This window comes from Lycium barbarum, chromosome 1, assembly GCF_019175385.1.
Source record: "Lycium barbarum isolate Lr01 chromosome 1, ASM1917538v2, whole genome shotgun sequence".
In the NCBI taxonomy this organism is placed as follows: domain Eukaryota; kingdom Viridiplantae; phylum Streptophyta; class Magnoliopsida; order Solanales; family Solanaceae; genus Lycium; species Lycium barbarum.
The window spans coordinates 102,018,750-102,046,184 of NC_083337.1; the positions used below are offsets into that span (position 1 = coordinate 102,018,750).

A 27,435-nucleotide genomic window follows, 5' to 3' on the forward strand; every position below is an offset into this window, starting at 1 on the left:
GATATGGACATAGGTATATGTATATATGTATGTACATGAGCACGCATTAGAAATGGAAGATTTCCATGAAAGACAAGTAATTACGATGATGGCTACTATCCCCTGATTTTCCCATCTTATGATATTTCTTATGATGTCTCTTATTCTCCTATTATGATATTGATTATTCTTTACATACTCAGTTCATTATTCGTACTGACGTCCTTTTGTTTGTGGACGTTGTGTCATGCCCGCAAGTGGATAGGGAGATAGGCTTGATCCATAAATATCTTGTTCAGGGACCGCATAGAGGAGCTCCATTTCATCCGGAGCTACAACTTTTGGTATTTATTCTTTTGTGTACATACCTATGGGCATGGCGGGGTCCTGTCCCCTCCATATAATATGACATACTCTTCTCAGAGGCTCGTAGACAGTTGTGTATGGTTAGATGTCTTGTAGTCTTGTCGGCTTATATTTTGTATATCAATTTGATAGCCTCGTCGGCTTGTATATATGGATATGGGCATTGTTATTGATGATGATATAAATGTGTAGTTGCCCAACGAGATTAGCACTATCGATGCATATAAATTATGAGTGAGCCATGTGGCTCACCTAGATTTGAATATGAGAGTACGATAAGAGGTACCCGGGTGGGTTAGCACCGGGTGCCCGTCATGGCCCTCCGGTTGGGTCGTGACTCTGCATCCACGACCACAAATTCAATTATCAGGGACAAATAATTTCGTCACTTATAAGTCATATTTCGTTACCAAAAATCTTGTGTGACGAAAAAAAATTTGTCAATCATTCGTCCCGAAAAGCGGGTCGCTAAAAGTATACAAAGACAACTTAGTGTTTCGTCGCTAAATAAAGTTTATTAACTACGAAATCTTCCTTTCATCCCCAAATGCGTAGTATTTGTGACTAACATATTTGTCATAAAAAGGATAGATTATCGTAGTTGATAGCGTGTTTTTGTCACTAAAGAGACTATTAATACCGACGAAACTACCTTGTCACTAACTATTTAGTTTGTTCAGTGACGATATCAATTGTCTCAAAAGTTATATGTATTTTGTAGCTGAAATAATGTAATTTCATCACTAAAGACTACCTTTTATATACAAAAAAATGTTTCGTCCCTAAACGTATAGGGATTAGTGACAAATTTGTTGTTATAAACAAAGTTTACAATTTTGTAGTTGAATCTATCATCTCGTCACTAATAGTATTGCTTTTGCTAATAAAAAAAGAATTGTCACTATAAATTGTCATGATTAGTGACAATTACAATTGTCATAACATAAAGCATTAATTCGTACCCAACAAGGAGGAGGATACTGGGACAAATATATTTTTGTCGCTAAATGTAGTCAACTTATGACGAACTAATTTGTTTCGTGACGAAAATATATTTGTCTAGAAATATTTAGTTTAGTCGTCGCCAAAAATTAATCCTTTAATGACTAAATATTTGTCACTAATTATAGACATTCAATGACGTTTAATTATTTTGTAGGTAATAATTTTTAAAATTAGAATTGCATAAATTGAAAATAAAATAATAAAACATGCCAGATAATGATACAATTCACCCATGATCATACAATTAACAACTAAAATTGTACTGAGATCATATCTCATTACAAACTCCTAAATAAAAGTAAAATATGTCTACTAACAAGAAAATCCAACTGAAATATACTAAATATTACTCCTAAACTAAGATAGACAATGCAGTTTCTTCCAAAGTACCAATCCAACTGAAATATACGAAATATTACTCCTAAACTAAGACAGATAGTGCAGGTTTCTTCCAAAATACTAATAATGTGGTGACACTTAGCTTGCAATCAGTCTTGATTCAATTCCCACATTTAATACCTGCGGAAAAGTGAGAAGAAAAATAAGATTAGATTTAAAGTGTAGAAGTTGAAGAATTCAAAGCTCAATGGTTATGAGTGCACAATCCAAAGCTAAATTGAGTTCATCAAAATGGTTTATCAATTTGGAACATCATCAATACATAAGCAACATTATGGGTATGAAAACATTGAACAACTCTGTTGCTTTCATTAGAAGAATAAATAGTATTGGAGTAGAAGGTACAAAACAATTTTTGGAACATGAAAGCTGTTATTGGTATTTCTTTTCCCAAATGTGATACTACACTGTCTCGGTTCAAGCTTTGTGGATTTGTGGTCTTTGAGACCTGGTCTTAACACTAAACAGGTTATGTGGAGTAAGCCTTTTGGTGGGACAATTCAGGATTAATACTGATGGTAGTTACATGAAAGCTAAAGGTCTTGCAGGTATTGGGGGCATCATTAGAGATTGCTCTGGTAACATGATCAGTGCCTTTGCTGTGCCTATTGACTGTAGCAGTAATAACCAAGCTGAAGCTATTGCAGCCAAGTTTGGTGTTCACTGGTGCATAAGTTTAGGTATAAGGAAATTCACTTTAGAAGTTGATTCTATGTTGATTGCCAATTTCTTGAATAACACAAGACTGATAACAGGAAGCTCACACAATTTATTGAAGACACGCTATAGATCTTGGGCCAAGCAGAGGTGCAAATAAATCATTGCTACAGGGAAGCAAACCAAGTCGCAGATGGTTTAGCCAAAAATGCTACTACATGGGATTAATCCAAGTACTACAACCCCTACCATCAATTGCCTAATAGTTGCAAAGGCCCTTTTCAGCTTGATCACTGGCGTTGCCAAGTTTTAGACGTAGATATGACAAATCTAATTTTTTTGTAAGTTGAACATAGTTGTTTTTCAATTGTTTAGGGCCATAATAACTACTCTTTGTTGTAATATCTTGGTCCAGGGGGTATGGATGTTACCCTACTTTTGGTATCCTTAGTTGGTTAATGAAAGCAACCCCCTACTTGGGTGGTTAATTAATTAAGAAAAAAGAGTAGAAGGAACACAACAAGAATATCACGTCTCAATCACGGAATGGGAAAAACGTATTCTCAACTAGCTATTTCAGTTTGGAGTCATTTATTCTTCTCCTTTGCCTCACACCATCATTGAATCCTGAGCTTAACTATGTTCAAGCAGAAAGGTAAACTTTTGAGCTATATACAGTTTTGGTCACAGTACACTAAAGCCCAGCTTAAGACTGAAAACAATTACAAATCCTTTCCAGGCCATGAGATTGAGAAGAATTTACTTGGGAACACTTTAGATATAACTCAATAGCCTATCATGATGCTATTTAAAGTCCATCAGTTTCTTTTCCCTCAATCAGATTACACAACAAGGTTATTCTTCACCAAGACAAAACGAATTAGTTCTGATTTTTTCTAGCACTACTGCCAAAATGCTTATTCTACATGAGGCTGTCTAGTATTTACTTAAGAACACTTTGGCCACAACTCATTGACTTTCACAACCATAATTCCACTCAAGCTATGATTTTCTTTTCGTACACTTTCTATGTCTTCCACATGTTTTTTTTATTAACTGTGGAAAATAGGACAAAAGAAAAGCTGTCTAAAGAATGAAAATAAATGAATATGATTAAGATACCAATTAGTAATGGCAAAAAAAGAACGTAATAAAGGCCTGAACGTAATGGGAGAGTCTTTAAGCAGAAGCAAAGATCTCGGGAGGCAATAGTGTGATTGATAATCCAGGAAGTTTACTATAGAGCTAGCTTATTTCCCAAGTTAACTAGCCAGTTGAGTAGATTAGACTAGTATCCAAACGTGGTATGAGTGGTATAGAGGATTTGTAGATGAGGAGAGTGTGCACTGGAAGTTGGGGAATGTCCAGTTCCAGTAGTGATTGTTTTTTTATTTTGTTTGAGTTGTACAGACTTACTTGGTAAACAATACAATGTTAGTTACCCGAAAAAAAAAAGAACTAAGAGTTTGCAGAAGCTTAACTGGAACATAAACTAATTACTGCAAATCTGCAATCATGAAAACAATCAACTATTCCTAACTTCAAGTCTAGTTTAGTATATGAAAGAGGACCACCAATTAATGAGTATTATCCTGGATAAATAAGTATCTCAAAGTTTAAAGACTGCTGCAACAACAACAATTCTAATATCTTCTCCTAATAGCAGTAACTCTTTTTATGTTTCAAGTGTCTAGCTAGATTTATGAGGAGTACTACTCTTTCCTTCATGTTTATTCCAGTTTTGATGAGTACAGTTGTATAAGAGGCATATATAATAAAAGAACAAAAATAGAACTTATCATGTAAAGTTGTGTTACTTCTAACCTTGATGGCGATGAGCTAGCAAAATGTTTCATTTTTTTAAACATTTCCTCTTGGCGTGCTGCTAAAGTAACCAATTGAGAATTTAATACTTGTATCTGGGCCTGCTGAGTTTCTATCTGGGACTGCTGGTTTTCTATCTTGGACTGTTGGGTTTCTACCACAACTTCAGCTGCATTTAATCGTTTCTGTAAATCATGTTGGGCACTAGCAGCTTCCTCTTTCGTCTTTCTAAGGGAGTCTTCTAACTCTGCTGTTCTTCTTTGTGTGGCTCTAGTAGTATCAGGTTTCGGACCATAACCGAGACCTTTTATGTACCCCGATTTTCTACCATGTACAGTATCCATAATTTGATCAATAGTCATGCAAGGCTCTCCTGGCTCTCCCGAAGTATATATATCTTTCAAATCTTTCATGGTGTTCTGCATAAGAATAGTAATATTAATTAAATTAATTATAAATCTAGCAGCAAATACAACTATATTGCAGTGAAAATCACGCTACCAAATAGCAGCACAAGACAGAAATTCTTTCAGCGAACACAACATCTAGATTGGAAATCAGTTTTCTGGGAAGACTATAACAAAATCAATATTCCTTGGTAAAATGGAATTCACCAAACTCGCTTGGGAATTGACTTGAGTAGTTGTTTATGTTGTAAAGTAGAATTTTTATTATTTTAAAGTTCAATCACAAGAAAAAATTTATTATGAATTATTCAAGGCTAATCTCGATTTCTAAGACAAAAAGAAGGAAGACACAACTTCTGAAGAATATTTACCCGAACAAATGCAATGGATATGGTATTAAAATAATAATTTTCTTACATAGTTTGTCTCAGCCTCTAGAGATGACCATCCTTTTTCAGTCGAGTAATGAGTACTCTTGTAGAACTCGATTCTATCAGGCTATACTCCATTTTCAGCCTATAAAATAAAATATTAATATGAAGTAGAACTAAAATATTGTTAGTAAAAATAACAAAAATGGTATAACTTACAAGTTCAGCACGAGCCGGTACAAACGCTTTTGACCCCATGAAATGATTAATTTTAAGCTTACTTCGATTGACCCTATTTATGTCGCATCGTTTCTACAAAGAACATATAAATATATGTAACTTAATCAACAAGGATAATAACATGAATATAAATTACCTTATGCTCTGGATCAGCCCAGATGTCACAAAGCTTATTCCAATTTTCTCGGGTCAACTCTGGCACTTCAATTTTACGAGCTTCTTCCTCCGAACGTGCACTTTCAAATAGCTGTTTTAACTTGTACCGCCATTTTAGGCTTCTATTTTTCAAAATATCCTCACAACTATCTTTCACGTAATGCTCGTCCAAATCAATTTCAAACTTCTAAAAAACAGATATGTTATGAAGAAACACACGAACAATCAAAATTCCTTTTATATTAAAACAATAATTAATCATCACATCGGCTAATATATCTGAACGGGAAACATCCTGTTAATGTGCAATGGTCAAAAGGGGGTTCTTATTCTTGGAAAGTTTTTTGTGGTATTAGAAGTGAAGTTGAATTCAATATCAAATGGATTATTGGCAAAGGGTACATTGATTTTTGGTTTAACACTTGGTCTGATAATGGTCCAATTCACCAGTTCATGCCTGAAGATGTCGTGCTGAACAAGATTAGTCTAAAGGATATATACAGAAAGTGCATACTTGAAGATGTCGTGTTGAACAAGACTAGTCTAAAGGTATATACACAAAAGGTAATTGGGGATGGAACTTACTTCAACATCAACCTTCTAATGAGACCAAAATTCATTTTGACCAGTCTTAACTTAATCTTAGAAGATTCTAAACCTGACCAAGCTGTTTGGACTTCTACTTGTTCTAAGAAATTCTCTGTTGGTTCTGCTTGGGTATTCTTTTCAGACAAACGAGAGACCCCAACTCTTTGGAGAGTAAATTCTGGCACAAAGATATACCTTTCAAAATGAGTGTTTTAACTTGGGGAGCCACCCACAATAGACTAGCCACTGATGCAAAAGTGGCTAGACTCGGAATCACCCTTAACACTGACTTTATTGTTGTGAACCTTATAATATGACTAATGAGCTTGAAAATATAGTGACCATTTATTTTGTGCAGGGGAACATGCTAGAAAAATGTGGGACTACTTTGAAACACCATTGGGCATTGAACTCAGGAACATGAATCTAAAAATGCTATTGCTCAACTGGTGGAATATCAAAAACAAAAATCCTATTGCTGATTATATCTTGAAAACATTACCACAAATAATTTGTTGGGAATTGTGGAGTACAAGATGTAGCAACAAGTTTGATTTCGAAAAACCTTCATTCTATAAAACTAGTACTAATATCCTGAATACTGTTTTGCAGGTTACAAAGAAGGAATTTGGAAATGCAAAGCTAGGAAACAGCTGGAGCTATCTATGCCAAGCCAGTGAAGCATCCATACAACATCATACTATCACTAGAGTCAACTGGTACAAATCCGAGGCCCCTTATATTAAACTCTATTTAGATGGAAGTTGCTTGAATGGAAATTGTGGAGGAGGAGGAATTATCAGAAACAACCAAGGAAAGGTCATTTTTGCTTACTATATCAAGATAGTGCCTGGCACCAGTAACCTTGCTGAGCAGTGGCTTTACTCTATGGATTGCAATGGTGCTCCAAGAATGGTTTCACAAGGATCTGGGGAGAAACAGATTCCATGTTGCTTACTAAGTGCATCAAAAGAGAATGGAAACCTCACTAGAGAATTCTCAATCAAATTATGGAGATCCAAAGAATTTTTGAAGAGCATGATTTCCTAATTAGTCATTGCTTCAGAGAAGCCAATAAACCAGCAAACAAACCTGCAGCTTTAAGTCATGATTTTAATGAAGACCATACCTTCAACTCTTTTCCTACTCTCCCTAGTTTTGTTAAAGGACTTGAAAATATGGATAGGTGGAACCTTCCATCATTTAGAATCAAACTCACTAAACCATCCCACATTAGATATGAACCCCCATGAAGCAGATCACTTTTTCAAACTTTGAGTTAGGACAAATCACACTAGCTTCATCTTAATGATCATGTATCAAGTTTAGTATGCCAAACTCAATATGTACATTTTTGCCCATCAATGATCAAAGGAGTCCTAGTTTGAATTAAAAAAAATATGGACAAACTGGACGATAGCAGGTCACAGGAAGAGTGTGAGATATTAAAGAACTAGCTAGAATTACCCGTTGTGAAAAACTTTGATATGTCCTGGAAAACGGGGATTTCACCTTAAAAGTAATTTTAATTCATATCTTGTATGGATAAAATTGCCTATGTCATATTTAAGTAGTAGTCATAAGGTTCTTGGTGAAAAGGAGATTGAGTTTAAACTAAACTCTTCCTTTTTTCATACAAACAGGCAAAAAAAAAAAAAGATAATGCAAATAGATTATTTTAAAAAACTCAGGGAAGAATAAATTGCAGTTCAAAAAATTTGTACTACATCACAGAAAATGATTGTAGTTCATGTGTGAGTACTCTAGAGCCATACGTAGTAAGCGAAGGATACATGAGTTAACTCACTACTAGCTTTCGATGGAGATAGATATAGTCGATGAGTTTGCCAAATAAATAGATGGATGAGTAACAACAATACCCAAAAGAAGAGAACTCACTATAATCACTACCATGTAATAAAATTACAAGAGTATAGAATCCTTACATGGCATCTAATTAGTTGTGCATCTTTGTCCTCTCTTGTGAGTTCCTTCCACTTGTTTGGAAGCGAAAGAAAATTTTGGCAATTATCCCTAGTTCATTGGATAATTTGGCCGATTGAGTTGGCTTAGTTGGCCTCCCTTTACCAACTGGGATCTCAATTTTCATCTTGCTTCCCATAGTCTTCCTCATCCTTTCAAGACCTTTCCCTCTAGTCTTGCCACGACCATTCCTGATCCTAGGGGAATCATCTGAAGGAAAAAAGTCAGTTCAAAATACCACCTATGAGTATCGCACAGGATTAAGAAAGCAACAACTTAAAATTTTGCTTCATTTATTTTAACAGACAACCAAGTCAAGAAATTCATCGACAAAACAACAAGAATATAGGACAGCTAATCCGCTAATAGCATCTCCTTTGATCATTGAGATCATACCCAGTGATTACAAATTTCACAGATTACATAAAATGTCGTTGGATTCCAAAGGCGTAGATCATAACAACTATCCATTAAGGAAAAGGTTTAAATTGTGCATTTGACGAAGTAGGTACCTTTACATATCTGGTTTTTATACCATGATGAGCAAAGGAGAGCCGATCAAGAATAAACCAAGTGTAACTAGCACTAGTTATCATGAAGAAACTATTACATGTAATCTATGCCAACATTTTCAACTTCTTAGACTCACGTATGTAGCTTATATAGCATATTGACAAAGCAAAATCAATCGCAACTGCTCATACAAAATATCCAATGGCTTGCATTTTAAGAAAATATGTAAGATAAAGGGTAATAACATTAAGCACTTCTTTTTAAAATGTTGAAATAACATCAGATAACTTTATGAGTTAAATCCGCAAAACATATCGGTTGATGATTGAATTACTGAAATAACAGTCAAGATCAACATAAGAATTATTTGAGAAATTCGGAAATGCAAGAAAGAGAGGTGAAAAAATTAAAGAACACAGAAGAAAGAGTACACTAAATAATTATTACAGATTTAGTACTTTCACTATTACAACCCCAATTCTAAGTATGTTAGCTCTAAAATTTTCTATGTTCCACTTATAAAGAAGCTCCACTGTGTATCAAAAAGAATTTCACTGTCCTGTCAAAATAATCGAAGGTAAACGAACCTCGTTTCTCAATTACCACTCCTAATTGATAACAGGTCGCCAAAGAATAATATACTGGGGTTGTTATATGCTGCAACTGTTTATCTATTCACCATGTGGATTCATGTACAGGGGAAGCTATTAACTACCGATCGTTTGGTAAAAAGGGGCATGGATATAGACACAAAATGTAGCCTATGTTTACAACAAGATGAGACAAATGAACACTTGTTTGGCTACTGTATAGTGATAAGATGCATATGGGATAGAGTTCTAAGATGGATGAACAAAACTACTCCACAAAATCTCACCTGGGAACAACATAAACAGTGGATCATTGGAAGTGTCAAAGGGCAATCACAAGAAGCGCAACTGTTCAAACTATTATATACAGAGTTTGTCTACAAGGTTTGGATGGAACGCAACCAACGAGTATTTGAGGCCAAAAGCAAAACAGGAGAACAAATTGCAAAGGAAATTATATATACATTTTGTGTTCGAGGTCCTCCGAGACTTAGGAATTTAGTAGACAACCTTGTATTTTAAAGCTTATGTTTCACTTTTAGGCTCTTGTTCTGTTAGATTTATTTGAGATAGCAGGCTGCGGTATCGCCTTGCTACCAGTTTTGTAATGACTACTTGGTGATTAATGGAAAGTTAGTTACCAAAAAAACAAAATAGTCGGAGGTTCCAACAAAAAAGGAGGGACAGCATGACCATCTTGAAGGACATTGCACAGGAACTGCCTATCGCTGGACAAAAACAGTACAAATGGACAGGAGTGTTGAATACTGTGCAAGCATATCCTTAAAAGCATTGTATAGCTATAGATAGGAATCCTTGTTATACAACTTAGTTTTCATTTTAATCTTGCCTTGAACAAGTTCCTGGAGTCACAAAGGACCAGTAGTGTAATTATGCTCAATTTGGTTGAATAAAATTTACACATTTGACCCAAAAAAAAAAACTTACTTATCATTCCAATCATTCGTGGTTGAATGATTTTCGCTAGAGTGAACTGAATCAACTTCATTTATCCCAGTACTTCGTTTGCCCAATATCACTCTCACCATCCTCAAATACTGAGCTAATGTCTATCTCTTTCTTTACTAGTTTAACATAAATGAAAGTTTCAAAGGTTAATGTTTTTATTCCAATTTGGCCAATAACTAAATAATTTAATTCTAACTAATATAATAAAACGTATTACCTGTATTAACAGCGGGAGTAAGGTTATTTGATTCATCCGGGGATTGAGTAGCTTGAATAGTTTCCCCTGTAAGTGTAGTTTGTTTGAAGATACGTCCTCCTGGTGCCATTGATTTGCAAAATTCTACAAAACACAATATCTAATTTTAGTATGTTCATAAGATGTAAACTGTATTAACAAATCAGTAGTTATATAAAAGCACCAAATCACCGATAACTAAAGGAAAATCCAGAAAGAACATAAATCGTGAAGCTGGAAAGTCTCACGCACGTCATTTATTAAGAAGAGTTCAATGTCTTCTTGTTGTATTACTGATTGAATTTTTCAAGCATCACTAGCGTACTAAAGAATCAGTATAACATACCAAAGATATATTTATGCAGGAAATTTCCAAATGTGAAAGCACAGAAACCTTTTCATAAACTTATATAGGCTACAGTGTTAACAAGAGGTTGTGGTCTGATAAATATCGAGCCTCGTGAAGAAATACCCATTGGTTTCGACAAAATATTTAATTAACCTACAAAATATTCATCTCAAAAGATATCGGTTCGATTCATCCGGATTCAATTTGTCATTACCCATCCGAATTCTAATCATTTGACACAAACACATGCTTTAATACCATGTTTTCACAATCAATCCTTCCCTCGAAACCCGAGGGGAAAACGCCAATATGAACAAAACGGAGGAGAAATTATTTCAATAGATGCCTTGAATAATGTCATACTTCACTCGTTATGTGCCACACACCAACGGTAAATATACACACCGCACGAAACTGTAGTCTACACAGTAAAGTAGAGTCTTTTTGTTTCAAAAACTTATAGTAATTTATTTTCTCGAGGTTCTAGATTGATTATATGAGACAAATATAAATCAAGATGAATGGATGTTCAACAAATAATCAATGAACAAATCATTCAAGATACCATTGTCACAAATAACTATCAATTTAATCTTGTTTAAAGATAGAGGAGGAATGATACATACCTGGTCTTCTTGCTCAGGTGCAGAAATTCTGCTTCACTTTCCAATGTAACTTCTTCGTTTATTTTCTCATATATATGGTGGTTATCCTGAAATTCTTTTGGAGTCAAAATTGTGAAAAAATGTAAGTGCCAAAAAACGGTTTCTTTTTCCATTTTTCAGCTTTCTGTAATTCTCTTTGGTGGGAATTAGAAGGACAACGAGTTTGAAGGAAGTGGTTCCTCTGATTAACCCAAAAACTTAGGAAGTGGAGAAGTGCTCAAACCCAGCACTATATATACGATTGTTAAGCTACATTTTAGGATTTTGTTGTTATGACCTGATCCCCTTTCCCCTTTTTAATGTTATGTGTTGCTTGAAGATAGTGGGACTTCTTTTTATTATTTGATTAATAAATTATCCACTAAGCTTGCTTAATGGTATTTAACTAAAAAAAATATATGAAAAGGAGATATACAGGGAGACAAATACTTTCATATATTATATATAAAAATATTATCTAGAAGATCAATGAATATTGATGAAGAATTTGGAAAGGTTTAGAAGTTTGAAGTCACTAAATAAGTATAAATACAAATAAATAAAGAGACCAAAAAAGAAAAAGGCTCTTGGCATTAATAATATGACTGAGCATTTTAGCTATTATAAATGTATTTAAGTTTTTGTATATTATTAACATTAATTATTTCATTATATTTTAAAAGGGGAGAGATGTTCATCAATATTTCCGTCTTTCAATACCGAGCCGAGCCCAACTAAGCTTTGTCAAAGTATCACCGAGCTCAAGTTGAGTCGAGCCAAGCCCGAGTTTGCTCTTTGATGTTTTGTTCTACGTACTGCTACACCATTGGAAAAATTAAAATTATAATAAAGTGGTTGATTGAATTCTTAAATTTAAAATGTTAATTACATTTCGCACCACCAACCACAAAGATATAAATGCTCTTCCGTTAACTAATAACTCCTAATATTGGATTATTTTAGTTCTAATATATCTTTTCATATGTAAAAACTTAAAGGATGTACACCATTTAGGGTGTGTTCGGTATGGTTTTTCAATTTTCTCATGTTCGTTGGAAATATTTCTTTAGAAAACAAGTTCTTTAAAAATGAGGAAAATGACTTTCTTAATGAAACTAGGGAAAGAAAGTTCACAAGTGACATTCCACCAACCACCACACTCGACCGAACCCCAACCACTCCATGCACGCCACCCCCACCCACTACCCCTCTACCACCCCAACACCCCACCACCTCTTCACATTTTTTTTTTCAAATAGACTTTTTTTTTACACCATCCCCCCCCCCCTCTCAAAACCCCGGTTGTTTTACTTTTATAAAACATGAAAAATTTGTGTGTAAAATTGGTGTGGGGTCGGTGGTTGTGGGTAAGGAATTTTTTTTTATTTTTAATGATTTTTTTTAAAAAAAAGTAAAATAAAATATATGAAATAGAATTGAGAGGGGATGAGTGGGGCGGTTGGGGGTAGCAGTGGTGTGGGTGAGGTGGGGTTGGGATGGGTGGTGGTATGGGGTAGGGGTGGCTGAAGATGGAGTGCGTTCAAGGGTGATGGTTGGGTGGTGAAGGATGGGTGCTTGGGGTGGGTGTGGGTGATAGGGGGTGGGGCTGGGGCTTGGGTAGGTATTTTCCGAAAAATATTTTCTACGAACTAACCGAACATGAGAAAATAAGTGAGAAATTCACTTATTTTCCACTATCCAACCGAACATGAGAAAATAAGTAGAAATTCACTTATTTTTCAAGAACAGATTTTCCAGGCAAACATTTTTCGTGGAAAATATTTTCATGTGTGCTCGGTATGAAGGAAAACATTTTTCAATTTTTCCATGTTCGTTTGATCAAAATTTTTGGAAATCATTTTTTTAAGGAAAACAAGTTTCTTATAAAAGGGGGAAATGACTTTCCTAATCGAAGTACGAAAAATAAGTCCACAAGTGACATTTCACCAACCACCCTACCACCACCAACACACCCCAATCACTCCTACAACCCCACTTAGCACTCCCCACCACCCCCACCCCACAATGTCCCCTACGCCCCCCTCCAATTTTGTTTTTTGAAAGATGTGTTCGGTATGGAGGAAAATATTTTTCGGAAAATGTTTTCCAATTTTCTCATGTTCTTTTAGTCAAAAAATCTGAAAAATATTTTCTTTAGGAAAACAAGTTCCTCAAAAATGGGGAAAATAACTTCCCTAATAAAAGTAGGGAAAACAAGTCCACAAGTGCATGCCACCACCCCCACCCGACACACCAACACCATAACCCCCCGTCCTAAAAAAAAATTATAAGTTTGTTTTGATAAAAAAGTTTTGATTTTTTTTTTGTTTTTTTGCACCACCCACGCCTACCCCCACTCCCAACTACCAAACTCCAACCACTCCTGCAACCCATGCACCCTCCCCCCCAGCCACCAAACCCCAACCACTCCCGCAACTCATGCACCACCCCCGCACCCTACCGCCCTCCCCACTTTTTTTAAAAAAATAAAATCTTCTAGGTTTTCTACACCAACACATCCCCCCCTCCCCTAAACCATTTTTTTTTCTTTTTTTCTTAAAAAATGTTTTAAAAGTTTCCCTTTTTATTTTTTCACCCCACCCATCCCCACGACCGCCCCCCCTCCCGACACCCCACCACCCCTCCAATTGTTTTTCTGAAGTTTTGAAAAGTTTTCTTTTTTGATTCTCTACACCCACCGCATGCACCCCCTACCCCCTTCCAAATTTTCTACTTCCTATTTAATTTTATCATTATTAAAAAATTATAAAAATTGAAAGTTTGTGTGGTTAAAAATTAAGATTTTTGGAGGGGGTGGTGGGGTGTCGGGGGGGGGGGTGTAAAAATCCAAAATAAAAAGTAACTTTTAAAACTTTTTTTAAGAATATTTTTAGGGGGGGTGTCCCGCGGGGGGTAGGGGTTGTGGTATAGAAAGCCAAGAAAAGAAAATTAAAAACTTCAAAACAAAAATGGGTGGAGGGGTGAGTGTGGGGGTTGGTGTGGTATGGGTCCACTGTGTGTGTGGGGGGGGGGGGCGGAGATGTGGTGGTGTAGAAAACCAGGAAAAAAAATTAAAAACTTCAAAAAGAAAAAAAATTGGGGGGGAGGGGGGGGGGGGGGTTTGTGTGGTATGGGGAGGTGGGGTTGGGGTGGAGTTGGCGGGGCTTGGGTGGGTATTTTTCGAAAAATATTTTCTACCAACCAAACAAATATGAAAAAATAAGTAAGAAATTCACTTATTTTCCACTACTCAAAATGAACATGAGAAAAATAAGTTGAAATTCACTTATTTTTCAAGATCACATTTTCCTGAAAAACATTTTCCTCCATATCGAGCATGTTATACCCTATTTTAACCAGGGTCAAAATAGTTTACAACATTCCGGTAATTCCGGGGTTATTTAAAGTTAGGGAGTCGCCACCTAATTAATTATGGTGAATTAGGGCACCTAAAGTTCATTAAAGTAATTATCTAAAGTTGATTTTATTTTAAAGTCTACGAAACCAAAAAGATCTATGTAAGGGTTCAATTAGTCTAAAGGGAAGGTATTAGGCATCCTTTAAGACCCATTAACAATGGTTAACCGACCGGACTTACAATTAATTAGGCTATGTGTAAAATGTGAACATTTTATGAAAGAAAGTATATTGAAGATCTGTTTATAAATATAGTATAGAGTGTAAATTGGTTAACATGATGTTTTAACAAAAAGGCCGATATGATTTTGAAAGTAGAACTTTGGTTTGAAGACTTAGGAAAGTTTGGTAAAGAGGGGGGGGGGGGGGGGGCGCTTAGGATTGAATACCAATTTTAATAATTGACTAACTTAATTAGATGTAGAAAGGAAAATATGTCTGGCTGTTGGAGTTGTTAAACGTCCCATAAAAAATGATACAGAATAGAGTTTTGCAAAAAACGTTACTTTTATAACATATCTTTCCTTCTAATTAAAAAAATGCCAAACTTACGAGGAACAATTAAACTCACTTGATTTAAAACCCAAATTTACTAATTAAGGCATCCTAATATAAAATAAGCTCGGTTAAACATAAAGAGCTAAATATTTATCATAATCATACAGTTAGGTAAATTTTAGTCACACAAGTCATTTAAATCACGCCAGCAAATAAACAAAGTGACATAAAATAATTTTAGCCATTTGCGGCTTTCACGAAGGGATAATGATGCTCTTGCAATTCTCTGTTTGCAAAGTGGAAAGCGAAGACGGTGGATGATATGTGGATTCTGTAGGAAGTGTCGATGAGTCTCAAAGTGAAACTCTTTGGCTCCGGTTGTACATGCGAAAGAAAAGAAAAATGTAAAGGATTAGAAAGCAAGCCCGATTAAAACGATTATGGAGGATAAAGAAGAAAGTTAGAGAACTTACACTAAAAAAAGACAATACTTTTACAGATCATGTTAATCAAAGTAATAAAGACACTAGCTAACCAAATGAGACATCATAACAGCAGTAACTTCATAAAGCGTAGAGCCTTCAAGTACAAAAGACAATTACAAAGGCCTGTCCCTGTTTGTACTACCAGCCTTCTTAACGAACTGAACAAAAAATCCATATGCAAACCAAGTATTTCATGCAAGCACCCATATGTATTATGAGAATTCCCTCACTAGACAAAAATCTTGGGGCAGGAATCAGAAGCAAAAAAAAAATATATCATTTGATCGCAGATAAACACATAAAGTTTCTTCCTTAGTACTGTTATCTTCGCCCACACATTCTATTGTTTCAGGAAACTAGCAGATTGCAGGTACTTGTTGCATGCTTAAGAGGTTAAGATAGATAAACAAGCATGGCGATCTATTAACAAACTTAATAATTTCTAGCTAAACTGCTCACAGTTAGTGTATTAACAGCCCCAAACAAACAGCAGAAAGACTTCCACGAGTGCAGCAGTTTTGATTCATTTTAAGATCTTAGAACAATGTCGGATAACGAACTTCATGCTTAAGACCAGACTGTACTAGACTTAACTTAGAAAATGAAGAAGAATAATTGTCCTGTTCATCTTTTAAGAAGCAGATTTCTGTGGGGGAGAGACACGAGAAGAAACCCAATGCATATGATCAATCACGGCAGCCTAACACAAATTGCAATAAATCATAGAAATCTAAGATATGGGGGCTGGCTGAACTCACAAAGATAAGCTATAGACATGGAACTAAGACACTAAACGCTTCTGAAAGTACTAACTAATCTATAGGTCTAGGTTCAGACTGTAATATACATATATGAGCAAGCATGAGTCGAGGTAAAATAACAAGAAGGGTCTGTAACAAGTAAACTGGGTATGGTTACAGATGCACAAGATAGAAAATAATGATCAAAGGCAAAGTCTGTACAACATCAAGCAGACTCGGGTAACATATAAGCAAGTAGGATACAATATATCAATCAATTAAATCAGCTTCACACATAGGTTCTCATATGTACAAGAAAGCTTAACATACTAGTCCATTTTTCAGTATGAACGTTTACAGTATCATGACAGTGTTGCGCGCCAACATAAACATGAACAACAGTAATCGAACACAGATTCCTAACTAGCCTACTTGACTTTAATAACAGCATTTGAGCTAAACATGATCATTTAACCAACGTATCATATAAACTAACATCTTATCGCATACTTGCTAATTGACAAATAAATCACGAATAGATATGTTGGTCTACTGACTACAACACCGAAAGAACATCCTAATACCACCACTTAAGTAAAATATGAACCAAAACAGCAAGTAATCGACCAGAAACTAACTAAATAATTAAGGGAGGAAAAATCACCTTTGTCGGGTGCAGTGAACTAGGGCGTCGACGGCGTCGAATCTACTCTCTCGTTATGATTAGATTCAAACCTCGAATCCCAAATGAGTTCTAAATCTCTGTTGCAACTAAAGTATAAACCGAGATTGAAGAAGTAATTTTGGACGATAAAAGCTCTAAAGTATGCAGATATTGTATGATATTTTAAATCACTGTCAAGAAACGAATAAGACTGTTTGCTATTTTTTGAGAATTGAGGCGGCTAGAAAAATGAACTCCCCCCAACAATGAAATAAGAAGCGACCATTTATAGCAGACCAAAGCTAGGGTTTGGTATTCAAATTTCGAAATCGAAAAATGTCAAAAGGGTGTCACGAGTTTGAAAATTTGGGCGGGGCTTTCCTGTTCAACGTTCGGATTTTTGGTCTACATCTTAACTTATTCGATCAGAACCCAGAGAAATGGACAAAATCCATTTAAAACCCGTACTCGAGAAATACAAAGAAGTTGATAAGGAAAAGATTTTCCCTTCACAAATGGATGAAAAATCATTAAAGTGGTTTCAGATAGCAAACAGAAGCTCACTGCTCACTGTTTTGTTAATTATTAAATACGGCCAGAGTTTACGGCCCGTATTTTGAAATACGGTCCGTATTCCTGGGCGTATTTCACCAGCCGCCAACTGTGTATTAAATAGTGGGATTCAGTTAATTTATGACTTATGCTCATTCCCATAAACCCTAAGGATGAAAATCTTTTCTCCACGTCTCCTAACATAAAGGTAAGAACATCTTTAACATTATTAACCAATCCTAGCATTTAAACCCATGACTCTTAACATGATTCTTGAATGAAAAACCTAGGTTTTTTAAAGTAGTCCTTCTCAAGGTGACTCAAGCTAGGGTTTTGGGTGTTCTTCGTTGTAAAAGTAAATTGTTGAATTACGTAAGGCTTAATTAAGGTATGTCTCTCTTTTAAAAATTTTATTATGGATGTATGTCTTCTTCTCAAAAGTTCTTATCGAATAAAAAGGTGAACTTCTCGTACAAAACCCTAATTCATGTTTTGGTTGTGGTTGGTGTGCGTGAGGGGACAAGCCCACATTAAACCTTGATTGTATTATCCTCTATATATGTACATGAAATCATAATCGTTTTCTTCTGTAAGAGTTAGTCATTAATGAGGGTTAATGTTGGCATGGATGTTTTAAAAATGAACTATGACAATGGAATCTTGTTGAAAGAAGTGGAAACGTTTTCAAAATTATCTATGAAATTATGGATCTTTGTAAAGGCACAATGAACCTTAATGTTAATTGATGGCGTGACATACTTTAAAACAAATTGTGAATCGGCTTCTATGCTATGAAATTTGTTGTTGTGTTTGGCCTAGCTACTCGGGAGGAAAGGTAGCAACTATGGATCCTAGTGTGGTAATTGCCTAGCCATTTTGGGAGGAAAAGTGGCCACTACCGGGTTCGCTACCCGGAGTACGGTTTATGCCTAGATATTCTGGAGGAAGGATAGCCACCGAGAATTACATACTCCAGTGTGGTGCGCTGTGATTAGGGAACCTCTACGGTCATCCCTTCGATGTGCTTGATTCTTGGGCCTGTATTGGCATGTGTGATATTCTTATTCTCACATGGAATTGTTGTTGATAATCATGATCAATTGAAAGGTATATTTGAAGTGGTAACTTGACAAGAGGCTTTATAATCAGTTTTGATCATTCTTATTGAGATACACAAGTCGAATAATTGTTTTTACATTATTTTCACATGATATCAAGACTGATTTCTTTATGTATTGTTGTACTCTATTTTCGTATTACTTATTGTCCCCGAGGCCCTCACTGAGTACGAAGTACTCTGGCATACGTTGTTATTTCTGTTGATATGTTAGGTAACGGAGAAGAGCAGGTTCTTGATACTTCAGACGCTCAGAAAGGACTTGCTGTTGCTGCTGACTTGGTGTGCCCACATGTTCATTCGTGGGACACACTCATTATATTTATTTATTAGTTAGCATTTTAGTGGGTTGTGTCCCGATGTGTTAGACAATCATTCTTTATATTAGAAGCTCCATAGCATTAATTATTTTGGGTAGTTATTGAGTTGTTCAACTCTTGGGCATGTGAATTTATAAAGACTTTCGCTAATTTTATTCTTATATCATGATTCATTTAAATTTATTTATTAAACTGTTGGAGGTGAATGTTGAGCCTGGCGGGTTCAAGTGTCGTTATTGCATCTTTTAGGTCCTTCCGATGTTGTTCATGACTTTGGATGCCGGTCACGTCTAGGGTGGGTTTCGGGGCGTGACAAGCTTGGTATCAGAGCCTAGGTTAAATACGTCCTAGGATTATTGTTGGTGTCTGTGGAGTTGTGTTTAGTGGAGTTTTCCTTGTGCAGCATGATCACCTGCATGACCGAGAAACTCCCAGGACATTTATAGGTGTTTCCTATTCTTCTTGATTCTAGATTGTGCTGTAGAGCTTGAAGTCCTTTTAGGATCGTTCTAATTCGCTCGTTAACTCGAGCCTTGCAGAGATGGCTCTGACGAAATCCAAAAATGGTAACCAAGCACAACCCATGATAACTAACCGAAATCTTAGGGGCGCGAATGCTGATAATAGAAAAGATGCTGGAAAGCTAGCACCACCTCCAGTACCGCGTGGTCCTCCTATTCCTGTTGCGGGTATGCTTGAGATTGGTACTATGCAAATGGCTATTCAAATGTTGACTGCATTGGTTGCGGGTCAGGAGCCGCCTAGAGGTGTGGGACCCCATGGTGGAGGCGGACTTAAGTAATTCCTCGACTTAAAGTCACCGGAGTTCTTCGGGTCACGAGAGATGGATGGCCCCCAACAGTTTTTAGATGAGACCTTCAAGGCATTGAGGGTAATGGATGCCCAGGATTCTGAAGCTGTGAGGCTCGCTTCTTATTAGTTGAAGGATGTTGCTCACGCATGGTTGGAGATGTGGGAATCTGAGAGGGGTGATGCTGCTTTAGCTCCGACATGGGCTGAATTTGAAGAGGCGTTCGTGGAAAGGGTTTTGTCTGATGAGGAAAGATTTGCTATGGCTAAGAAGTTTGAAAAGCTGGAACAGGGTAACAAGTTGGTTCGTGAGTACAGTTTGGAGTTCACCCATTTATCAAAGTATACTTTATATATGATTCTGATTGAAAAGCATAAGTTGACTCATTTTGTGAAAGGCTTGGTACCACGTATCAAGTCTGCATGTGCTGCTGTTGCTATGTCTCCTACTTGTACTTTCTCATCTTTGGTTGGGTTTGCTGAACAACAAGAGAGTTTGAAAAATGAGGAGAGGGTAGATCGAGATCAGAATAAAAAGGTCTGTTCGGCGGTTGGTTTCAATGGTAATAATTAGAAGGGAGGGTAGAGTAAAGGGTATTCTGCCCCTGCTCAGTCTGGCGCATATTCGAATGCTAGTGTGCTTTCTGGTAGGCAAGGTCAGCAGAATAATAACCAAAGCAGGTTCTCCCAGGGTAGTAGTCGGTCCGCTGTGTGGGAAGATCGTATCTGTCATCACTGTGGTAATAGGGGGCATCTTAAGAGGGAGTGCAGGAAGTGGCTACGTGAGGTGGCTACTATGTCTAAACAAAGTAATGATTCAGCTGTTCCTCCATCTGCTAAAAATCTGCCTGCTGGTAATGCTAACAATAACAATCAGAATGCTCGTAACAATGGCAAAGGAAATGAAGTTGCTAACACTTCTAGTGGAGGGACAGCTCGGCTTTATGGGATGACTCGTAAGGAGGTAGTTGAGGCTTCTGACGCTGTGGTTACAGGTATCCTTACCATCTGTTCTCATGATGCTTACTCATTGATTGATCCGGGTTCAAATTTATCCTATGTGACCCCTTATTTTTCTCTTAATATGGGTATGAAACCCGAACCTTTGTTGGAATCCTTTGATGTTGATACGCCTTCTGGTGTTCTTGTTATTGCTTCTAGGGTATATAGAAATTGTTTTGTTGTGATTAAGGGACGTGAGTGGCTGATTTGTATGAACTAGAGATGGTGGATTTTGATGTAATTATGAGGATGGACTGGTTGTCCGCGTGTTATGCTAATGTGGATTGTCGCCATAAGTTAGTTCGTTTTATCTTTCTCGAAGAGCCTGTTATTGTGTGGGAGGGTGAAATTGCTAAGCCAAGGGGTAGATTTATTTCCTATCGTAAGGCTCATAGGATGATTACTAAGGGGTGTATTTACCATTTGGTTGCGGTTAATGATACAAAAGTCGTAGTACCCGAATTTGCATTTGTTCCCATAGTCAGTGATTATCCCAAAGTATTCCCTGAAGATCTCCCTAGTATCCCTCCGGATAGAGTTATTGATTTTGGGAATTATGTTATTCCCAACACCCAACCTATTTCTATTCCACCTTATCGTATGGCTCCAGCAGAGCTAAGGGAATTAAAGGATCAGTTGAAGGACTTGTTGGATAAAGGTTTCATCCGACCAAGTTCCTCACCTTGGGGTGATCTAGTATTGTTTGTTAGGAAGACAGACGGTTCCCTTAGGATGTGTGTTGACTACCGTCAGCTTAATAAAGTGACCATTAGGAATAAGTATCCCTTGCCTGGGATAGATGATTTGTTTGACCAACTTCAGGGTGTTATGTTCTTTTCGAAGATTGACCTGAGGTTTGGATATCATCAATTGAAGATAAAGGATGAGGATATCCCGAAAACTGCTTTTCGCACTCGCTATGGGCACTTTGAGTTTCTAGTCATGTCCTTTGGGTTGACTAATGCGCCTCTGCATTCATGGATTTGATGAACCGTGTGTTCAAGACGTATCTGGACCCCTTCATTATTGTGTTTATTGATGACATTTTGGTGTACTCTAAGAATCATAAGGATCATGCTAATCATTTGAGGATAATTTTGACAACACTTGAGGAGAACGAGCTTTATGCAAAATTCTCTAAGTGTGAATTCTAGCTTGAGTCTGTGTCTTTCTTGGGTCACGTGGTGACTGGGGACGACATTAAAATAGATCCTCAGAAAATCTCAGCGGTTAAGGATTGTCCTAGACCAACTAGTGCGACTGAAATTCGTAGTTTCTTGGGTTTGGCAAATTATTACAGAAAGTTTGTGGAAGGCTTGTTGTCAATAGCCTCTCCATTGACCAAATTGACACGGAAGACTGCTAAGTTTCAGTGGTCTGAAGCTTGTGAAAAGAGTTTCCAAGAGCTTAAGACAAGGTAGACTTCGGCTCCTATTTTGACTTTACCTTCTGGGTCTGGTGGATATGTGGTGTATTGTGATGCTTCTATAATTGGTTTGGGTTGTGTATTGATGCAGAACGGTAAGGTGATCGCTTATGCTTCGTGACAGTTGAAAAGCATGAGAAGAATTATCCGACTCATGAGTTGGAGCTGGCTGCCGTGGTATTTGCCTTGAAAATTTGGTGTCATTATTTGTATAGTGAGCATTGTGATGTTTTTACTAACCATAAAAGCTTGCAATATATCTTTAAGCAGCGAGAGATGAATCTCAGACAGAGGAGGTGGTTGGAGTTGTTAATAGATTATGACTTGAACATTTTGTATCATCCTGGTAAGGCTAATGTGGTTGCTGATGCTTTGAGTAGAAAATCTATGGGCACGTTGGCTTATTTGTGTGCACATGACATGCCCATGGGTAAGGAAATTCGAAGACTTACTAGCCTTGGGGTCAGACTTGATGAAACTAAAGATGGGGAGTTAGTGGGAATCACGCCATCACGGTCTGACATTGTGGAAAGGATTAAAACTAAGCAATATGATGATGAGCTTCTGGGAAAGTTGAGAGATGGAGTGGAAAGAAGTGAGTACACTTCATTTACTGTTGGGACTGGTGATAGTGTTCTGTGGTTGCAAGGAAGATTGTGTGTTCCCGATGTTGATGGTTTTCGACAAGAATTAATGATGGAAGCGCATAGTTCCAAATATTCGGTTCATACAGGATCCACCAAGATATATATGGATTTGAGACAACACTATTGGTGGAAGAGCATGAAGGTTGATATTTCTAACTTTGTGGCGAAGTGTGTGAACTGTCAACAGGTGAAGGGTGAACATCAAAGGCCTGGAGGCCTGGCTCAGAATATCAAGATTCTGCAGTAGAAGTAGGAGGAGATCAATATGGATTTCGTTGTGGGTCTACCCCGCACAAAGGCCAAGTTTGATTCGATTTGGGTGATAGTGGATAGACTCACGAAGTTCGCCCATTTTCTCCCTGTGAAGATGTCATATACCACGGCAAAGTATGCCGAGCTATACCTAAAGGAGATAGTTAGATTGCATGGGATTTCGACATTCATCATATCTGACAGAGGTACGCAATTCACTGCTCATTTTTGGACATCCTTTCAGGAAGGTTTGGAGACTAGAGTGAAATTGAGCACTGCCTTCTATTCTCAAATTGACGGGCAGGCAGAGAGAACTATTCAGACTCTGGAAGATATGCTGCGAGATTGTGCTATAGATTTCGGAGGAAATTGGGATGAACATTAACCTCTTGTGGAGTTCGTGTAAAACAACAGTTACCAAGCGAGTATTCAAATGGCTCCCTATAAGGCTCTTTATGGGAACCATTTTCTGTCTCCAAATGGTTGGTTTGAACCAACTGAAGTGGAATTGCTGGGTCCAGATTCAGTTCATGAAGCAATTGAGAAGGTCAATCTTATTGTGCAAAAACTCAAGATAGCTCAGAGTAGACAGAAGTCCTATATGGATATGAGGCGGCGTGAGCTAGAGTTTTCTGTTGGTGACAAGGTGTTCTTTAAAGTGTCGCCGATGAAGGGAGTAATGCGGTTTGGTAAGTGTTACACCTTGGAAGATTCCCCATTTGCGTACAGTGAATAGACGAATGAAGAATACGAGTATACAATATTTTAATAAGAAAGGAATGACGCTTGACGACCCTAATTAAGATTTCAAAGGCATTTGAGATAAGAGAAGAAAGTTTGCCGAGAGAAGGCAAGGCATACGATGTGTGTTGGAAAGAAATTACGAGTACCGAGTTAATGATAACTAAATGGTGCCTTGAAGAGGATTTATAACGTCCCTTAGAATGTTAATGAAATGATAAACAAGTGCTGAGAAGGTTCCCTAGGGGTTGGAGATCACATAAAGTGGCAAGAAAATGATCAGTGAAAGGATGGATTATACGGTCGATTATACGGACCGTAAAATGTTATACGACCCGTATAATGGACCGTAGGATTGTCACCGAATGAAGTTGCTGAAGGGTCAATTTCACGGTCAAATTATATGGACCGTATAATTGCAAAAGCTGTCCCGACGTCATTATACGGACAATTATACGGTCCGTATAAAATTATACGACCCGTATAATGTGCCGTCAAAGTGACACAAAATGAGACGCTCACTGGAGAAGTTTTACGGTCAATTAAACGGACCGTATAAATTTATACGGACCGTATAATTGTCCGTATAATGACGTCGGGACAGCTTTTGCATTTATAAAATAATGACCCAAGTTCATTTAATTCATTCCATTTTCTCTCTCCACGACCCAATAGCTCTCTAGAACTTTCCAAACTCTTCCAATACAAGAATCCAAGTAAACATTTAAGATCAACTTCATCAAATCCACAAAACTAAGTATGAGAAACACACAAAGTTCATCCAAGTCAAGAAATTTCAAGAGAGGTGAACTAGGGTTTTGGTGCAAGAAGAGTAATACCACTCAAGACTTGTTCCTACACTATCTAAGGTAAGTTTTATGGTATTTTCATGTTATTTAAAGTATGGAGAAGTGGAGACACTTGGATTGTAAGATATAGGAAATGGGTCATGAAAGTGTGAACATTGACATTGTTGAGTAGTAGTTGGAATGAATCATGAAAATGGATATGTTGAGATTGTAAATAGGTTATGAATGACATGTAGAATATGGAATGAGTATTATATGTGAAAGAACACGATAGTGAACTATGGTCATGATTATGGATGAATTAAAGTGAAATTGTGAAATGTGGATAATATAAATGAATGATGTTTGTCGTTTATGATATTGTGAATGTTGTTATGAATGTTTGGAGTTGATATAGAATATGGGAAAATTTGTATAAACGAAGGAAATGTCGTCCAATTTTCTCTAGCTTTAGCAAGCACGTTCTTGTAACCGTTTAGCTAATGTCGATACGAATTCTCTTGAAGGTAGAACGAGTGCATTAAAGGAGAACGAGCAAGCAATAAAATAGTTAAGCGACAAAGGTATGTGAGGCTAGTCCTTTCTTTCTATGGCATGAATCCAATGGTATGATTCTCCTTTCTCTCCATGAATTCCCTATATATATCCCGGAAAGTCAAGAGCCTATGATCATGAATAGGTATATGAGATAAGAGATATGTTATGAGTCCAATGATGATGATGATAAGCCTGAGTCTAAGGATTCTAGAGTTCATGATATGACGTTCCTATAACGCTAATAATGTCGTATGTTGTAAGCACTCACCTCATACATCATTCCCTTCGAGGTAAGGCAGAATACTATTAAGTTAAGTATGTCATGTATTGTACACACTCACCTTATGTATTGTCCCTTCAAGGTAAGGCAGAGTACCATAAATTCGATGTTGTTATACATTGTACACACTCACCTTATATACTACTTCTTTCAAGGTGAGGCAGAATGCTTGCGAATGCTCCATAATGAAATTGGGGGATCACGACCTTACATCACCCCAATAAAGTATAGTTGTCCTTGAGTCTTCATGCATGTATTACGATGAGTATACTATGATGAGCATACTATGATGAGCACATTATGATGACCATGTGATGATGATATTACACCGTACCTATATGGTCGGGTAGACATACACACCACTATAGTGGGCCGCTTATACCCCGGATGCGGGAGGCCTGGACGCAGGTTGATTATTATCACACCGTACCTATATGGACGGGCAGCTTATACTTGTATATTTATGCATACATGATACGATGATGAGTATGAGTAAGTCAGCATGTGTTATTCCCTCTTATATGTGACAGTCATATACAAATGCTCCCTATTAATATTCCTTTCATCTCATTGATGTATCATTATTGTTTATGCCTCTCATACTCAGTACAATGTTCGTACTGATGTCCGTTCTCTTTGGACGCTGTGTTCATGCCCACAGGTAGACAGGGAGGTGATCTTGACCCAGACTCGTAGGAGCTATTAGCAGATCTATAGGAGCACTCCATTATTTCGGAGGTGCTAGTTGGTTGATTCTTTTATGTATATTCATGTATATGTATTTTGGGCATGACGGGGTCTTGTCCCGTCCTTATGTCTAGCACTCTAGTAGAGGCTCGTAGATGTGCAGTGTGGGTTATATGGTCTCACAAGGTCACTACTATATATATGTGTATATTGTCATTTTGATAACCGAGAGGCTTATGTATATAAAAGTATTTATATTGCCAAATGAACTATGATTTTCTTATGATTTGAGTATAAATTTGATAAAAGAACGTTAAATTAGTATGATGAGTAATAGAACGAGCGGTGCTCGGTGGTTAGCCCCAGGTACCCGTCGCGGCCCCTAGTTGGGTCGTGACAGTAAGAAGGGGAAACTTAGTCCCCGTTTCATTGGACTTTACGATATTGTTAGGAAAATAGGGGCGGTAGCTTATGAATTGAAGTTGCCATCCGATATGGCCATGGTGCATCCAGTGTTTCACATTTCGATGTTGAGATTGTACAAACTTGATCCTTCCCATGTATTGAACCTTGAAGAGATTGAAATTAATGAAGGGTTAACCTATGAAGAAAAACCGGTTCAGATTCTAGATCGTCAAGTTATAAGGTTGAGAATGAAGGATGTGGCCTCGGTCAAGGTGTTATGGCGAAACCATAATACTGAGGAAGCTACATGGGAAACAGAGGAGGGCATAAAGAAGAGATATCCTCACTTGTTCCCTATAGCAGGTATGAGCTAGCGTTTTAAATTATTCATAGATGAATCGTTGTGTGTGTTCGAAATAACTTGTGGTTTAGTGAATTCTTTCTGGGCTGTGATTCTCATTTGAGGACGAATGATCTTAAAGCGGGGAAAATGTGACACTTCGTAAATCCGAGTTAAGTGTGAAAGTGTCTTGGAGGATTGGACTTTACAGTTTTTGGGTAATGTAAATACGGCCAAGAATGCGGCCCGTATTTTGAAATACGGTCCGCATTCCTTGGGCGTATTTCACCACCTTCCTGGGTTGCTCACTGTTTCTGTTATCATTAAATACGGCCACAGAATACAACCCGTATTTCAATATACAGTCCGTATTTCTAGGTGTATTTCACCCATTCCCCTAGACTGCTCATTGTTTTGTTAATTGTTAAATA

General features: G+C 37.1%; 1 protein-coding gene and 1 long non-coding RNA gene across 3 annotated transcripts; both read right to left on the minus strand.

Annotated features, from left to right (window-relative positions):
• Nucleotides 1-1,567: 1,567 nt before the first annotated feature.
• LOC132642821 (uncharacterized) lies at nt 1,568-5,612 on the minus strand. 2 transcript variants are annotated; one of them, XR_009583376.1, is made up of 5 exons: nt 5,385-5,612; nt 5,228-5,320; nt 5,055-5,153; nt 4,231-4,649; nt 1,568-1,869 (listed from the first exon to the last, which is right to left on the minus strand). It is a non-coding gene; the product is annotated as an uncharacterized LOC132642821 (long non-coding RNA). The 2 variants fall into 2 exon arrangements; XR_009583356.1 differs by having other exon boundaries at nt 5,228-5,612.
• Nucleotides 5,613-7,934: 2,322 nt separating this feature from the next.
• On the minus strand, nt 7,935-11,548 carry LOC132642945 (uncharacterized). The gene is made up of 3 exons (XM_060359897.1): nt 11,258-11,548; nt 10,265-10,387; nt 7,935-8,185 (listed from the first exon to the last, which is right to left on the minus strand). Exons 2-3 carry the CDS (start codon nt 10,371-10,373, stop codon nt 7,950-7,952), a joined length of 345 nt encoding a protein of 114 aa, XP_060215880.1. The 5' UTR covers nt 10,374-10,387; nt 11,258-11,548; the 3' UTR covers nt 7,935-7,949.
• Nucleotides 11,549-27,435: the final 15,887 nt, after the last annotated feature.